This window comes from Mus pahari, chromosome 21, assembly GCF_900095145.1.
Source record: "Mus pahari chromosome 21, PAHARI_EIJ_v1.1, whole genome shotgun sequence".
NCBI lineage: Eukaryota > Metazoa > Chordata > Mammalia > Rodentia > Muridae > Mus > Mus pahari.
The window spans coordinates 37,259,183-37,276,210 of NC_034610.1; the positions used below are offsets into that span (position 1 = coordinate 37,259,183).

The following is a 17,028-nucleotide window of genomic DNA, read 5'->3' on the forward strand; positions in this document are numbered from 1 at the left end:
TTGGGTACTTTCTCTAGCTCCTCCATTGGGGGCCCTGTGTTCCATCCAATAGCTGACTGTGAGCATCCACTTTGGTGTTTGCCAGGCACTGGCATAGCCTCACAAGAGGCCGCCATATCAGGGTCCCTTCAGCAGAATCTTGCTGGCATGAGCATTAGTATCTAGGTTTGGTGGCTGATGATGGGATGGACTCCTGAATGGGGTAGTCTCTGGGTAGTCCATCTAAAGGGCTTATCTTTTATACTTACATTTTATGTCAGAAAAAATTATCAAATATCCATTGACATAGAAAAGAATAGAAAAATTAAAATTAAAAATAATATACCTTGATTTACTACTACTCAAAGCAACAATTTTTGGGGTAGGGAGAAGGCTCAGTGGCTAAGAGTGTATACTGCTCTTCCAGAGGCTCTGAGTTCAATTCCCAGTACAGATAGCACACAACGACTTATAACTCCAGCTTCAGAGAATCTGACACCCTTTTCTGGACGTTTGGGTACCAGCACCAGACTACTATGAGGGAATTCTGTTGCTTCTCTACAATGGAGGTAAGGAAGATTATGTCTGAAGTGTAGGAGATCCTGTAGAGTATGTCTTGACGTTCTTATGTCCTTTGACTAATATCAATGAAAAACTATAACAACCAGATCCGAGCTGCTGGGTGCCTACTCCTTGCTGTCAAAATGGTCAAGTTCATGAAACCCAGGAAAATGGTGCTGGTTCTGGCTGGATGCTACTCTGGACGCAAAGCCATCATTATGAAGAACATTGACGATGGCACCTCGGACCGCCGTTACAGCCATGCCCTGGTGGCTGGAATTGACTACTATCCCCGAAAAGTGACAGCTGCCATGGGCAAGTAGAAAATCGCCAAGTGATCCAAGATCAAGTCCTTTGTGAAAGTTTATTACTACAATCACCTCATACCCACAAGGTACTCTGTGGCTATCCCCTTGGACAAGACTGTTGTCAACAAGGATGTGTTCAGGGACCCGGCTTTGAAACACAAGGTCAGGTGGGAGGCCAAGATCAAGTTTGAGGAGTGATACAAGACAGGGAAGAGCAAGTGGTTTTCCCAGAAGTTTCGCTTTTAGATATATTTTTGTTTTTGTCATTAAAAATTAAAAAAAAAAAAAAAACCCAGCTCCAGGCAGGATGATAATGGGTCAAGACCTTCAGGACTGAAGATATGAGTCACTCCTCCAGGACCTGCCGAGGTTCTTGCCAGGGTGTAAGAAATGCAGAATGAGCAGCAGAAGAAGTTGAGAATACCAGCTAAGGTCATGTGACCAGTTGCAGAAATAAGGATTATAATTGACATTAGTGTTTCTGTCATGTCTTGTTAAGAATATGTTTGTGCAGATATAGATAGACACATATTGAGCAGATATTTGTTGTGTTTGTGCAGCTATAGATAGACACATATTGAGCAGACATTTGTTGTGTTTGTGCATATATAGGTAGACACATATTGAGCAGATATTTGTTGTGTTTGTGCATATATAGATAGACACATATTGAGCGGATATTTGTCGTGTTTGTGCATATATTGTTAGACACATATTGAGCAGACATTTGTTGTGTTTTCTCCTCCCTTCTTCATCACATAATATAACACCAGTGAGATAATATTAGTGGTTATCATATTTAAGTGGTGAGACATTGAAAGAATGCACCGCAAGGGACATTGCCACCTATTCCAAAATATGTAATGCATTCATACTTGTCCATGGGATAGTTATATTATGCTAGGCATAATTAGGACCTGGTTATTTTTATACTTGGAAATTAAGAGTGACATAAACAGGTATGATAGTGTGTTAAGTTGACAAGGGGTGGACTTGTGATGGCTGGTCTTGGCTATCAACTTGATCTTGGCACACTTGTGAGAACTTTTTCTTGATTCAATCACTCAAGATAGGAAGATCTACTCTAAATCTAGAATTATACTTTTAGTGTCGGCTGACATAAAAAGGCACAGGAGAAGAAACTTTTGCTTTTTGCCTGCTTGCCCTTACTCTCATTCATAACTTCATCTAGCCTACTGATGAGGCGTTCCTTTGCTGGTATTAGAATATTCTTCACAGGGTTCCAGCCTAGAGCAAAGACCAGCAGAGACACTTGTTAGCCTTTACCAACCAGTTCTCTGAAGTTTGGGCTAGGGAGTGATGGCTCTCCATGTGGTAGCAGAGGGGGATGTGAACCTGTGGAGTTTCTAAATCTGAGTCACAAAACCAAGAGTTGTGTTTCATAAAAATAAAAGAGAGAAGGGATATGTTTTGTGGATGTGGAGTCAGGTGTGGGGGAAGGGAGTCCCTCCCTGGGCCCATGCTGAGGCATCCCTCTCCGCCACCCCCAAGGGACCAGCCACAGAAGGAATAGTGTAGAATAGAGTTTATTCAAGACATGGGGAGTGGAGTTGAGGGAGTAGAGACAGAGAAAGACAGAGAGAGTAGAAGAGTAGAGGCCAGCCATGAGAGAGAGGGGAAGGGGAATGGGGAGAGAGGGTGATCAGAGTAGAGGACAAAGGGGAAGCAAGAAGACAAGAGAGAGAGGAGGGGCCAAGCAGCCCCTTTTATAGTGAGTCAGGCACACCTGGCTGTTGCCAGGTAACTGTGGGGTGGAGCCTAGACAAAATGCTAATGTTACTGACCACCAGTGAACTGACTAGATTCTTGGCTTTTCCATTGGCAGACAGCCATTGTTTGGCTACCTAGACCACAGCCTGGAAGCCAGTTTAATAAATCCCCCTTTAACATAGGGATCTCTCTCTCTCTCTCTCTCTCTCTCTCTCTCTCTCTCTCTCACACACACACACACACACACACTATCTTAAAAAAATCAAAATGCAAAGATTCTGTAGGTAGGTTTTTTAACATGCAACATATGCTAAATGTTAGGTGGGATAGAAATGCCAGGGAGTTATAAAATGTATCTGAATCTTGTTTTACATGAGACCTCCATGGACTTTTAACTTAAAAAGACTATGAATGATGAGGGAGGTGGAGCCTGTCTGTAATCTAGCTCTTGGGAGGTGGAGACAGAGGGACTAGGAGTTCAAGGTCATCCCTGACTATATACTGAGTTAGAGGCCAGTCTGGAAACCTGTCTCAGAAACACATAAAATGAACAAAGAAATATAAAATCAAAAAGACTGAACACTATAAGGCAAGCGATAATGGACTAAGGCTAGGATTTCCCAATGATTTTATTGAGGTAACGTTTCCCAATTTTATACACACATATATGCATATACATATACTTAGGAAAGCTAAACATTGTTCTAAGGCACTTGGAATTGTGCACAGCAGAGTATCCTACTATATTATACTACAAGATTTAGTATAATTTTCCATTTTAAATAACACAAACACCAATATGGAATAAAAAAGTTAATACACGGTCTTTCAGGTTACAATCGTGGAATACATAGGTTTCGGTGTGGATACTTGCAGGGGTCACACCCACATACTATAATATAGTAATGAGTTAGGAACAAAAAGAAGGAGAAACTCTCATGTTTATCCGGGTACAGTTCCAGTTATCAATACCCACAGATAGCATACCTGTGTAAAGATTAGACCACACACTGGATCCCAGTGATCCCACTTTACCACCTTTACCACTTTAACCAAAGTTCAAAATAACAAAAGAACACAGACAGTCCGTTATGAAAAATACATTGTTACTTAGATTTTGACTAGTTTGAATTTTCAGCAGGTATTTATTTGGTAAAATGTGTGTGGGATGGCTTTGAATACATGGGTGGGCACATGACTAAGCCACAGAAGAAATACTAAAGAATTAGTGCCTATAGTTTAAGGGATGAAAGTGGTTTGACCCTCAGTTCTTCATAATTCTTTCCTAATGCTAGTCATCACCATGGTGGCAAATTCTCATGGTGGGTGTTTTCTAAGCAATGTAAAGATACACTGAAAAATCACATCAAGAGCATCACCCATTAAAGGAAAAGCCCCTGACGCTGGCAAGTGCACAAATATTATTGGCATTTTAATAAACCACAAAATTGACCTGAGGGTGGAGCAGCATTCTGTCACATTTAATTCTTTCAATGTATTCTCTCTCTCTCTTTTTTTTAAAAAAACACTGCCGTTAAGAAAGATAAGATTTTTTTTAAGCACCATCTATAGGTTTACACTATAACCACCTTTATTGATTCCAAGTTGCTATGCTTAAAAAAAAAAGCATCTTTAGAATTTTAATTTTAAAATATTAGAATGGGAGGAATTAATTCCATCCTTGCAACTAGCTGCAATTCATCTAAATATTTTTCAAGACCTATTGACTATTCAATTTCAGTGGCATAAAGAGTATCTTTCTGTATGGCTAGCACAGCTTGATCGAGCTTGCACCTGGGGGAAAATTCATTTTGTTTCGCCTATCTGTGGTTTGAACAATATGAATGCAATCCAGTTTACCCACATCTCTGCCACAATGTCACATTTGCACAGCTTATTAGAAAGGCAGAACCATATGGATATGTTTACACGAGGGAGTCCAAGCGCTTTTTTTTTTTTTTTTTTGTGCGGATTAACTGCGTTGTCAACAGGAGGAAGGGAGGCTCTTTTGTAACTCGGTCTCTAGTATTACCAGGTAGACTCCAATGCTGAGTTCCTAAGACAAATGTTTGACTCAGAGCTGCTGTGTTCTGGCAACCAGGAGCCTACTTCTGAAGTAACAAGGAAGTCACGAACAAGATTGGCTTCACATACCCTCCAGAAGTACCAGGCCATGACACGCTGCCCACTGCCCACTGGATTGGACAAGGCCACCTAGGAACCTCTTTCCTGGGGAACAGGCCAGTTTAAGCTGCATCTAAGCAGAAGGCTTTGAAAGAGAAATGGGTAGAGACATGCGAGGCAGTAGACATGGTATTTAGAGACAGGCACATTCCCCCATGACCCCTTGTTGCAGTAGACAGTGGCATTCAGGTGAGGGGGTTCACCCTTTTATGCAGGCAAGTGGGAAGCTTTTGGGGGGGGGGGTTCTCACAGTGTCTGGTGTTAAGTCACCAGGAGCCCAGGATACTGAACATCTTGCAACATGTGGTACATTTCAGCATAACAAGGATTTATCCCGATCCAAATGCCAAAAGCAACCCCCACCGGGGAACATCTATCAACGGTTCTTTGTTCCCATACAGCTGTGTTTGAGAAGCAACCAGCTAAATGGCATTTTCTTGCAGTACAACCCAACACGGCTAAAAACTGGCATTAGGTCGGAATAGCAGCCACAGGACTCTCCATTTCTTTGCCAAAAACCTTCCATTTTTACGGGGTAAAGCTGGCCACAAAAAAACCAAACAAACAAAACACACACACATACACAAAATACAGTCATACAAAAACAAAACAAAACAAAACAAAACTCTGGTCTGTATTACAGTTGCTTTCTAGAAATGCTAGTAGTGGGTTAAGCTTCGAAAGAGGCTTCACAGAACAAGTAAATAGGAAGCAAACATGAGAATGGTCTGGGGTTTTCTCCCATCACCTCCATCTCCATCACCCTTTGGTCCGAAAGCTCCTTTGCAGTGCGTCCGGGAAGCCCTCTTTGGAACTCCCTAGGAATGTGCTTTCTGTCAGGAAGCAGTTCTCAGTCATTTGACAATTGCTTGTTTTTAATGCCCACTGGCCCCTCCAGCTCGTATCTCCTAAAGGTTCATTCTGCTTTGTTAAATAAAAACATATCAGCTCTAAGGAGACAGCAAATACTAACAAAAGATTAATCATTTTAAGGGACGAAGGGACAATCTGTGCACTGGACGGACGTGAAGGGATAATGATCCCTGAATGCAGCTTCTTGTACTTGTAATGATAAGCAAGTGAAGTGGGGCTTTAGGAATGCATAAACAAATTCTCCATGCTGAGGGAAAAGACATAAATCTATACATCCTGCATTAGATTAAGCCTGTTTCACATACTCTAAAGAATGTAGATTTCTCAAAAATATGCTGCTAGGACCATGCCCAAGTAACACAGGATGGACTTTGAGAGCAAGAGATGAAGAAAAGGGAACTGCCTTTTACTGTTCAAATGCAGACATACTACTATGCCATAGGCTGGTCTCTTTCTATTGTGCCTACAGCTTAACGGTCCAGGGCCTTGTCTGGCATGTGTTGCTGTGGGGTGTATCTGGACATGAGATGTGAACCTACATTTCTTTCTCCCTCAAGAACAAACTCCCGTTTTTTTGTTTTTTGTTTTTAAAGTGCCAGTGGATCACTGGATTAATTACAGGATACCAAGCCTGGCCGTTCCTAAGGGCTCACAACTCGTTTTCAATATTTGGTGATTTTTGAAAAGCATATTAGATTCTTCTCTTTCCTTAAATATATTTGCAATTAAATTTCAGAACATTCCTCTGACACCAGAGACAGAGAACTGTCTTTATTTGAAGAAGAAACCAGGAAGGCAGCTTCTTTTCCGGGTAAGGCGGAGAGGTTTGCCTTTCCTTTAATTAATACCCAAGATGGTTCTCTGAATATTGCAGACTTTGGGTTAAGTGAATCAAGGAGTTAACATAAAGGTAAACTTCATCTAACATAAAGCCACAGGACGTTTCACACGGAGAGGAAACGACCAGTCAAGCTGCCCCAAGCAAACACGGATTAGGGCTGTGTTTGTCACATCAGTTGTAATGACCATGAGGCAGCTGCGTGAAGGGGACTTAGAATCTTCTCATTACCCCAATAGCAACAGGGTCTCCCTCCTCCATTAAAAACCAAGGTGGAATTGGCCACTTTGGCTTTTCTATCGTCTAGTTTCATTCTTGCTGGGACCTTCAGTGAGATGGGCTAATTTTCTTTTCTTTTCTTTATCATAATTCAGGAGTCAGGAAAGCTTACTCAGTTGCCTAACGGTATGCTTTAGTGAAAAACTGGAGTTGTGTTTCAACTGCAACACACACACACACACACACACACACACACACACACAATTTCTGCACATATTCATTTTCTTAAAGAATATCAGCTTGTTGGTAAGACTGCTAGCAGTAGGCAGAGGGGTATTTACAGGGAGAGAGAGCCTTGCCTTTGCCTTCAGTGGGGATGCCTGGATGGAGACCTGCGAATGGGATGCTGCTGAGGCTACGTAGCCTTTAACCTTTTCAGCCTTTACAAATTAACCAGCAAAACAGAGCCTTATTCTGAGAACTATGGCTTGGCTCATGATATTTTAATTCTTTCCATGGCTTTTAAAAACAGTTAATAGACCATCATATTGAAGTCATCAGTGGTCCCTGTTAGTTAAATATGAGACTACTAGTAGTTAATTTTTAGCTTTCTTAACTTCTCGAAGTGTATCAGTTAGTATGAGTAAAAGGTATACGTATCACAAATCTGACAGATGGTATCAGGAAACAGGTTTTCATTTGTGCAGTGCTAGGGGGTGAACTTGGAGCCTCAACATTTTGCGTTTTGTTCTGTAGTGGGTGAATATCACCGTGGAAAGTAAAACAAAACAAAACAACAACAACAACAACAAAAAACTGTACCACTCGCATCACTAGTGGGGAAAAAAGATTCTTTTGACCAACCAAATAGAAACTTTCTATGACACATGCTTTGAGTGACAAACTGTGCGCCTGTCTTGCATTGACAATGTACTGATAACACTTGATCAGAAGTTTTAAAATGCTCTGAGATTATAAGCGTAGACGAAGAAACATCATCTGCCTTGGCATTTTCCCCATGCCACTAAGATGATAGTAGGATCTCATGAAGTAAAACTACTGCTGCAAGTCATGAGAACAAAGGCTAGGGGTGTGGTTCAGGGGTTAGAGTGCGCACAGCACACGCAAGGTCCTGGCTCAATCTCAGCAATGCAAACCAGCAAATCAAGCAAAGCCCCCCAGACAGGTGCCAGTGCACTCACAGATGCTATTCCAAAAGCAAAGTCCGTCTTCTGCCGTTAGAGAGACGAACTACTATAGATGGCAGCCCCGTTTTATTAATGCAAACAGCTAAGCCCAGCTACAGCTATGGGTACAATGATGCTGGCTACCTCTTGGCATGGTCCTTCTGGCCTTTCACAGCAGTCCACTGCAGCTAACCACCTTCACATTGAAATGAAATCATCGAATTTCAAGTGGTCCCTCCAAATACCACAGAATGGCGGGACCTACACTTACTCAACTGACTGAACGCTGACTATTCAGTTGAAATAGAAAATTACAGGCTTCCACATTCTAAAGCTGAAGTGCCTCAGAACTGTCACAGTTCCAGATCAAAGAATGAGCTAGATGTGGTATAGATTCTGCCTTAAAAAAAAAAAAAAAANTCTTCTTCTTCTTCTTCTTCTTCTTCTTCTTCTTCTTCTTCTTCTTCTTCTTCTTCTTCTTCTTCTTCTTCTTCTTCTTTTCTTCTTCTTCTTTTAAAGTTTGTTTTTAATCCAAGGGGCCCAAAGCAGTTGTTAAGGGACAGTGAGATTCAAGGTAGCATCCCAAGTGAGCCCTTCTGGGGCTCTGGGCTGGGCTCTGACACCGCAGAGAAGAACAGTTTGAGGGTTGAAAGCTTTTTAATGTAAACAAGACTGATTACAGGCTCCTGGGGAAACTGGCTCCAACTATCATACTGTTTCTCTGGCATGGAGAGTAAATACCGGGTGTATGGATATGATCCACACATTCATCACAGAGGGTAAGGTTTCCTTTACATAAACCAGGACTCTTCTGGCTTCCTTTAATCCTTAGGGTATTTTTTGTTAAATTCATGTGCTTGGTTTTTGTTGTTTTATTTTATTTTTTAAATAGCAGCAATCTAACTTAAAAAAAAAATCTTCTTAATGCAGCATTTTAAACTACCTGGCATGTTTTTTAAAACTCCCTCTCAGAACTTGGAGAAAGCAGCAGACACTTGTATGTCGCTTAAGCTGCAACTCTGGATTGAGTGTTTCAAGGGTGTCATGACCGTCCATATCATCGTCTTTCGCTAAAGAATGGTTTCCTGACTTTGGAGATAATTAAGACAGAGGGGAGCAGAAGATTTATTTCTAAAGCTTGCAACAATTTTACAGGGTCACATTACATCTGACCTTATTCCTGTTTCCCTTGTAGAGCGCTTATACATTAGGAAAGCAATATAAGAAAATGTGTGGATAGCTGTACTACTGAAAGGCATGCAACACTGTGCGAGCAAGCATGCTTGGGAAAAGCTGGCAGAAGCTTCTTGCATTTAATGAACACTCATATTTGTTTCTGGCAACTGGGTTCACTGGCACAACATAAAAAAAAATGGTACTACACAGAACCATTGTTGGTGAAACAAGAATGTTCTAGAATGAAGTCTTTAAGGAATCTACATTGGTGGCGTAGGTTCCCAAATTCCTTAGGAAGTTCTCAGCTACCAAATGCCTACTTCAAAAATATACCTCTCTTCATTCTTCTTCTCTTCATTAACATAATGAAACAGTTCTCTTTCTTAGTCTTAGCTCTCACCCTGTTTGGGGTGACCCCCAGCAATTCCAATGTCTACTGTTTGTGAACCCACGTTTGGCTTTCTGGCAGTTGAACTGGCGATTGTCTTCTGCTCATCTTCTTTGATTAACGTTCCTGCTGCAGGACAGCTGAGAGAACCAGGGTGCCCCTGACGTCAGTGCACATGGTGGGCAGCCGGGCTCACCGCATTGGGCTCTCAGCTTCTTGGCCTCTTCTGGGCTGTCGAGGTGAAGCGTTCTCAACCAAAGCCGAGTTGTACAGCTCCTTCCCCACAATGAAACGGAAACATACACATTCAAATCTCAGTGCAATGGCAGGGTCTCGGGAAGCAGGGCTTCTGCCAGGGGCAGTCAGTCTTTATTTCTGAGCAGTCCCACGCTTCATTACGGACGATGAAACCTGGAGGAAGAAAACAGAAACTTTGAGTCTCCAGCATGGAAGTGGATTCTGCCTTTGGTGAAGTGAGAAAGGTACAGAAGGCAGTTCTGAATGTCACCAACCCAGTTACCATTAAATCGCTGCCCTAACTGATACCCGTTGTGTATGCTATATTGGAAAGCAGACACGAACCTTACGAAAAAGATCTTGGTAGTACTCAGGCTCAGAGAATGATCAAGATGAACCATGGTTAGGCTCTAGGGTCACATTCTAACCCACATTAAACAGGGTGATATGTGTCTTAAATGGATTTGGTTACACTTAACTTGTAGATATGGAAGGCATAACACAATCATCATTCTCTTATCAGCTTAATGATAGGCATAGTGGTGCATAGCTGTAATCCTAGGACATGGATAGGAGAGGCAGGGGGATGGGGAGTTCAAAGTCATCTTTGGCTACATGAGGCATTCTAGGCCAACCTGAGAGCCAATGCTGCCTTACAAAACAAAACAATACAAAAACAAAACAGAACAAACACCCCACTCCAACCCTGACAAGGGCATTATTATCAGCATCCCACCAGCTGCTCCCAGTGAGTTCAAATGACTTTCACCACTTGAAATTTTCCTCTTTTTTTAAAACCCATATTTTTATTGATTTTTTTTATGTGTGAGTGTTTTTCTGGTGTGCATGTCTGTGCACCAAGTGCACACTTAGTGAGCACAAAAGGCTAAAGAAGGCATTGAATCCCCTAAAACTAGAGTTACAGACAGGTCTGAACTGCCATGTGAGCTCTGGGAATGAACCTGGGTCCTCTGGAAGAGAAACGCTGAATCATCTCTCCAGCCCCTCCACCTGGGTTTTACCCTGATGGTCCACATGCCTCATAAAAAGCATGCCTACAACTCTACAGAGGTCCCCCACCACAACCTGCTTACATCTTGTCACATTTACTGATCTCCTAAAATAGGCTGAGTGCAGAAGTCCTAGATCCAGAAGTCCTTTTCTCCTTCAATCTGATTTTCCATTTGTCATCAGATCCTGAACCCAAGTGTCCAGTCACTTTTCCTCACCAGCCTGGGTCAGCATCATGTAAGCAAGCCTTTCTCTCCCTCCCTGCATATGGGCTCCTGAACACTTCTGAAGTTGGGGAGCCTACGCTTCGCAACACGCTGTCCTTAACGATTGCAACGTCCCTTCACTTCACATCTATATGTGTATCAACGAGACCAAGGTGGAAAGCCATTGTCTTCGCAAAGCTTAAGCTGACTCAGCTCTTCAGTCTACTCTGACTCCACATCTATGCCAGTCTGCTTACCATCGTTGGTGTTCCCAACAAGCAACCGTTTGTTCGTTTACCCTGTAAATGAGATGGGCTCCCTGTCTACCAAATCATCTTCCATACCACCAAGAGCTATCCCAAGTATTGATCCCACTGTGCCAGCTCATCGACAAAAGAACTGATTGTTTGTTCCTCATTCTCTACAAGACAGAACTTCCTGAAATTGTGACTGAATCTGTTCACAATGTGGCCCAATCCGTGCATCTCCATCACTATTCCTTGCCGCTGGTCCCTAAATGCCTGTACCTGTTTTATTTCTCTTGTCTTTATCTTTCCTCCCATCTCCATTTGCGCAGTCCTACTCTTTGAAATCATGAAACCTCTTTTCTTTACCTCTCTGGAAAGCACTGGCTGTTTTCTTCTGTGTAGCCTGACCTTTGGTTTTCTTTGGCATCATCATTATGAGGTAGGGTCTTTGTGCAAAGGCCCCTCCCACTGGGCTACAGAAAACCGAGCAGAGACCTGCTTTCATTCCAGCTTCCAAACTCACAGAATGCACTACCTGGCAAATGATGTCTCTTAGTACGGTAAACTGAACACTAAACAAAATAAGCTCTGGGAGGGAGTCCAGTGGTATATTGTTTGCCCAGCACAAATAAGGCCCTGGATTTGATCTCTGGCACCTCAAAAAGAAAAGAAAAACTATGAGAAGAGATAAGACAAGATTGGCCACAAGTTGATCTTTATATCATTCTTGTGTCTTTGCTTATCTGAAAGTCAAGATAAGATACAGGGAGCTTTCCCAAACCAGTGAGCGAGATGTGCTCACTAAAGCTAAAGCAGAAATGTGTGCACTTGGAGCTGAATTCTTAACTCCCCTGCTGGCCATAACCTGAGTTGGAGTGTGACAGCCGGCCATAAGGATCTACATTTGAGGAACAGAGGGCTTTCTGGGCCTGTCACTTGGGCCTCCCATGCCCAGCCATGTACAATGCCTTCCTTGATCATTCCCTACATACTAGACATCTGTGCTTCCTCCCACATCTGCTCACCTGAGTGTGAGGTGGGATCTTTTCTCTTTCCTTGGAGCTCTCTTCTGTTGCTTAAATCATACAAGTGTCACTTCCTTATGTCCTGCCCCACCCCTTTCCCTGGCTTTCCAGCCTGCTGTCCCCTTATCTCTCACAGCATCTTGCTATATTTTCTCCACAGCCCTGGAGATGACCGTCTATTCCTTTACTGTCAATAATTTGTCTCCCTCATCAGATCATGACACCTGGGGATGAGGACCTCATCTGCACTAAGTTCCCAGGGTCGAGATCCCTCTCTGTACTTAATCAGTACTTGTTGGAAGCATATCGTTACAAATGCACTTTGGAAATGATAACTCTACAGATAAATTTATATAACCAGGCAGTTCATTCTTAAGACTCCTAAACTTATTTTAAGTAAATATACTACTTTATGAGAACTCAGCAGGTAGAACCTTCCAGAATGCCATCGAGGAAGGGCCAATGACAACCTGAAAAAATACCAAAGTTCTTTTTCTGTACCTTAAAATTTTTTAAGAGTATTGTACTACTTACTTTACTGAGTGTGTGTGTGTGTGTGTGTGTGTGTGTGTGTGCGTGCGTGTGTGTGTGTGTGTGTGTGTGTGTGTGTGTGTGGCATGTTCATATGAAGGTCAGAAAGCCTCTATGGAGAAAGGACTCCCAGGTTCACTTTGTGCAGCTGCAGAGACTGAGACACTGGGAAGTTAAGTCATTTGTCCAAGGCAGAGAAGTGGGAAGTGAAGGGTTGGCTCTAGAGTCTATAATTTTACCTATATTATAGACCAAAACATGTCCTCAGCTGAGCTTTCATTCAAAGGGGGAGGTCTCTGTTATCTTCTTGTGACTATCCTGGCAGGAGAGGAGATATTTTAAAGAGAGACATCCGTACTATCAGACTACTGAAACAATAAACCACAAAAAAAATTATAATTGCCCTAGGAATCGCATACTGGGTAAGGGAAAGGCCGAACTCTCATTCCTTCCAGAAACTTGCCTGCCAGAAAGATTCCACACACTTTTCTCCTAATTTATTAGACCACCTCTGAGGACAAACCAGAGCGAAGACAATGATGAGCAGACTCACACCTTGCCCGGCATTGACTGTAAAGGAGTCCTGACCTCCATGTCCAGCGATCTCAAATGCGTCTACTTTTCAACAGTAAGGAGAGCAGATGTGGGTGGGCATTCTTACACTGTTCCCAGTAGAGCAGTAGCTGGGGCCGCTGCTCCACTTTCCTAGATGCATCACATTTGTACTGGCTGCATACAGGGAACAGAGGCTCAGGATTGTTCGGGGCACAAGTCAAATGCCCTGTCCCTTTCTGGTCCTCACTTAGTGACCCACCAGCCTCTCTCCCCCAGCTTCAGCTTCTCTGGGCATGCTCATTTGTTAGCGATTGTTTAGCCCATCCCCACTTTTGCATGGCATTCGTTTCACCAAATATTTCCCTATCTTCTGACATCTATTGGTTCTGGATTGACAGGACAGGTGTGTGGACGAGCGACACATGTCATCTTATTTTCCCATCTATAAAACTGCTTGAGATGCAGGTACTTGAAAAACTGGGTCAGTACTGGGGGGGGGGGGGGAGGGGCAGGGTCATCTAAAGTCCAGTGTTTTCTGGAAAGAACCCTGATTTTAGTTTCTCCAAACCAGTGAGGAAACTCTTTAAGATATTTTTCCTTCCATCATATACACCATTTGACCAAGAATCGGGGTAGAAAGTAAATTCTCTCTGGGTTGCACTGTGAGATGGCACCAGGTCCTTGGACTGGCTCAGAGAAGCATGTGGCTGGCTAGCAATGTGGCTGCAGCCTCTCCTATAGCCAATCCCTAAGATCTGGTAAACCAAAGAAACACACGCTGGCATTGTGAAGGAGCAGAGTGGCTAAAAGAGCCGTTTCTTTTCTATGTAAACCCAAGAAATGTCAATAACCTCAAACATGCAGAACGAAATCACTGTTTAAACAAACAGAAAATGGATGATCATATGTAGTAATCTTACATGAAAAGCGTTTTAGAAGTTGAGAAAAGAAAAACATACCCCACAACTATAATAAACTATTAAGAGCTTTTGATTTCACGTCCAGCATTTTTCTCTGCACCTGATTTTTAAATCTTGCAGTGGACCGGCCATATGCATTCAGGCAGTCTCCCCTTTGTCTGCTGGTTACAGTACCAACAATCTCTTGAGACCTGTTTTGACTTTAAAAGCTGCAATTCAGTGCATGATGATGCCCCTTCCTTAATAAGCAACCATTTCATAAACAAATACGGTTATTCACATCGGAAGATACTCTGTACAATGTTATTTTGTGTGAAGCTATTTTTCTGTGTGTAAATAGTGACATCCTGATACATGTTAACATGGTAAAACCATTAGAAAACAAATACTATCCAGAATATTCCAGTTACCTAAATCTTTCTACTGTTATCCTTTAAAATAATTTATTTCTTAGTAAAATATGACTTATTACATAATTATTTCCTATTATAGACATTCCGTTTGTCTCAGAAAGGGAAGTGGATTCTGTTCGTCATGGTGGTATCTTTTGAGAACGTAAAGATTGTACATAATCAAGACGCAGGCCATTGTTTAACTAGGTTCAACATTTTGGTTTTAAGCAGAGGGCTGAGGGGAGTCAGAGAAGCATCAGATCACTAAGGAATGCAGGTGACAGCTTAGTCCCTTCTCAGGCCTGAGGGTGAATTCTTGTTCCCACCCTTGATGCAAGGCGCTAGCAGATGTTCCCATTCCCAAAGGCTCTCTGGAAAACACTGTGAGTGACTATGAGTATCTCAGATCAACACAACTCATCCAAACACACACAGCAGAAGAAAGTCTGTGATGGGGGGGCAGGGTGTCAAAGCCGTGTCTTCCTGCTGTGCTAAAAGTATTCATGATATTAACGCCAGCAAGGAATTCAAAATAAATCACCAGGCTAGAATCCTCATTGGTAGACACAGTCTCAGGAGTTGGATCCCTTCAGTGTTTCTTTCTTTCTTTCTTCTTTTCAAAAACAATTTTTTATTAGATATTTTCTTCATTTACATTTCAAATGTTATCCTGAAAGTCCCCTATACCCCCCCTCCACCCTGCTCCCCAACCCATCCACTCCTGCTTCCTGGCCCTGGCTTTCCCCTGTACTGGGGCATATAATTTTCCCAAGACCAAGGGCCTCTCCTCAGTGTTTCTTTAAATACCTGTTGTTGACTAGGCAAAACACTCTCCTATTTCAAAAATGCAAAAGGCTTGAAAGGGTCAGTGGCAAAAAAAAAAAATCTCTCTCCTATGTCTGCCCCAGCTACCAGCTCTCCTCCCCAGAGATAATCGGTGTCATTAGCCTCCCGGGTGTCTTTGCAAAAGATCCTGAGACACAGGAGGTTACAAAGGGACACCTGAGAGATGGCTGGATTGCTGTATGACTGAGTCTTGGGATAAGCAGGTGCTGAACAGGGGACACAGCTGTCTTGGTATGGTCTGCCTTCAGTCTACACAGCCCTGGGAGGGTTAGGATCTGATCGGAAGGCTTATTTGATGTGAGAGATAAAGCCTGGTACTGACTAGGAGAAGGAATTACTGCCATGTGTCTAGGCTGCAAAGGGGTAGGTAATGACTGACAGAGAGTTTATGCCTCCAAGAGACTGCTTACGTCTTTTACATGCATGCTTACTTTTCTAAGTGAAATACATGACTATATTTTCAAATTATTTTGACTAGAAACAGTACTGTTTAGCAAAACTCTTTCCTCTTAAAAGAAATACTGACACCAATGTGAAGATCACAGCATGATTTTTTTATATCTCAAAAGACAAAAATGACTTTGTTGCTGGGATACAACTCTAAAGATGTCATATACATTAATAAGAAAATAGCAATATACATTTGCTTTGCTGCCAAGTCTTAAAGCTACTTGAGAAAGGCATGTTTATTTTGGTGTTATGAACATTTAAGTTTTCCTTATCTGAAATGACAGTTTAAAGAGTGTTAATCAATACATTAAAAAAAAACCTTTTTAAGTTTATCCTTAATGTGAGCTCAAAACTCACCTCAAAACTTACTCAATGTGCATCTATTAACATTTACTTAAACGATGAAATGATCAACAAATTATTTAATAAAACACACATCCAGTCTTCATTTCTTCAGAGGAGTAAATAGCCAATAGGATTTTGGAGATTAAAAAAAAAATCCCATCCACTAGAAAACACACTATAAGACTAATTCAAAGTGTCATTGGCACAGGCAGGAACAGTCAGAGCTCCTCAGCACATAATATGGAACCCAGACACAGACCCGTGGATATACTAGGAGTGAGCTTCACATCTAGAAGGCACAGAGGCAATGGACTACTGACTTAGAAAAATAAAGTTCATGTCTGCTCTTGAATCATACACCGAAGGAGGTGTCCAATTGATTAAAGTTTTAAGCGTGAAAAAAATTAGAAACAATAGTTTTAGTCTTTTTTAGTCTTGGCTGCTTTCCATAGAGCACAGAAAGAAAGAAAAAAAAGCCCAATAAAATAAAAAGTAATAACAGAAATATTTCAGGTGCAAATATTTTCTCAAAAGACAGTAAAAAAGTTAAAAGGCTAACAACAGGTTGGAAAAAAATACTGAGGACTAATATCTCAGATTTTACCAATCTACAGGCAATCCAAAAGAAAACTTACAAAGGTTTGAATACAAAAGTCAAACAATTAAAAAGGGGGGTAGGGGTGTCAATAAAGCCAAGAGGAGACACCCAGTCTTAGGAAAACCAGTGGAATACTATTAATCTTCTAGAATAAGAATCTTGCAGCCACTCACAGCCCCCACTGTGGATGAGGGCGGTTGCGTATTCGTATACTCATCAA

At 42.0% G+C, this 17,028-nt stretch overlaps 1 protein-coding gene and 1 pseudogene across 8 annotated transcripts in view; one reads left to right on the forward strand and one right to left on the reverse strand.

Annotated features, from left to right (window-relative positions):
• Positions 1-683: 683 nt before the first annotated feature.
• On the forward strand, positions 684-1,094 carry LOC110338371 (annotated as a pseudogene).
• Positions 1,095-8,344: 7,250 nt separating this feature from the next.
• Phactr2 (phosphatase and actin regulator 2) overlaps positions 8,345-17,028 on the reverse strand; it is a 255,920-nt gene continuing 247,236 nt past the window's right edge. For all 8 annotated transcript variants that reach the window (XM_029532880.1, XM_029532881.1, XM_029532879.1 and 5 more), the window contains one exon: positions 8,345-9,855. In XM_029532880.1, the coding sequence (XP_029388740.1) occupies positions 9,840-9,855 (16 nt within the window). In that variant the 3' untranslated portion in view covers positions 8,345-9,839. The remainder of the gene's footprint in view (positions 9,856-17,028) is intronic.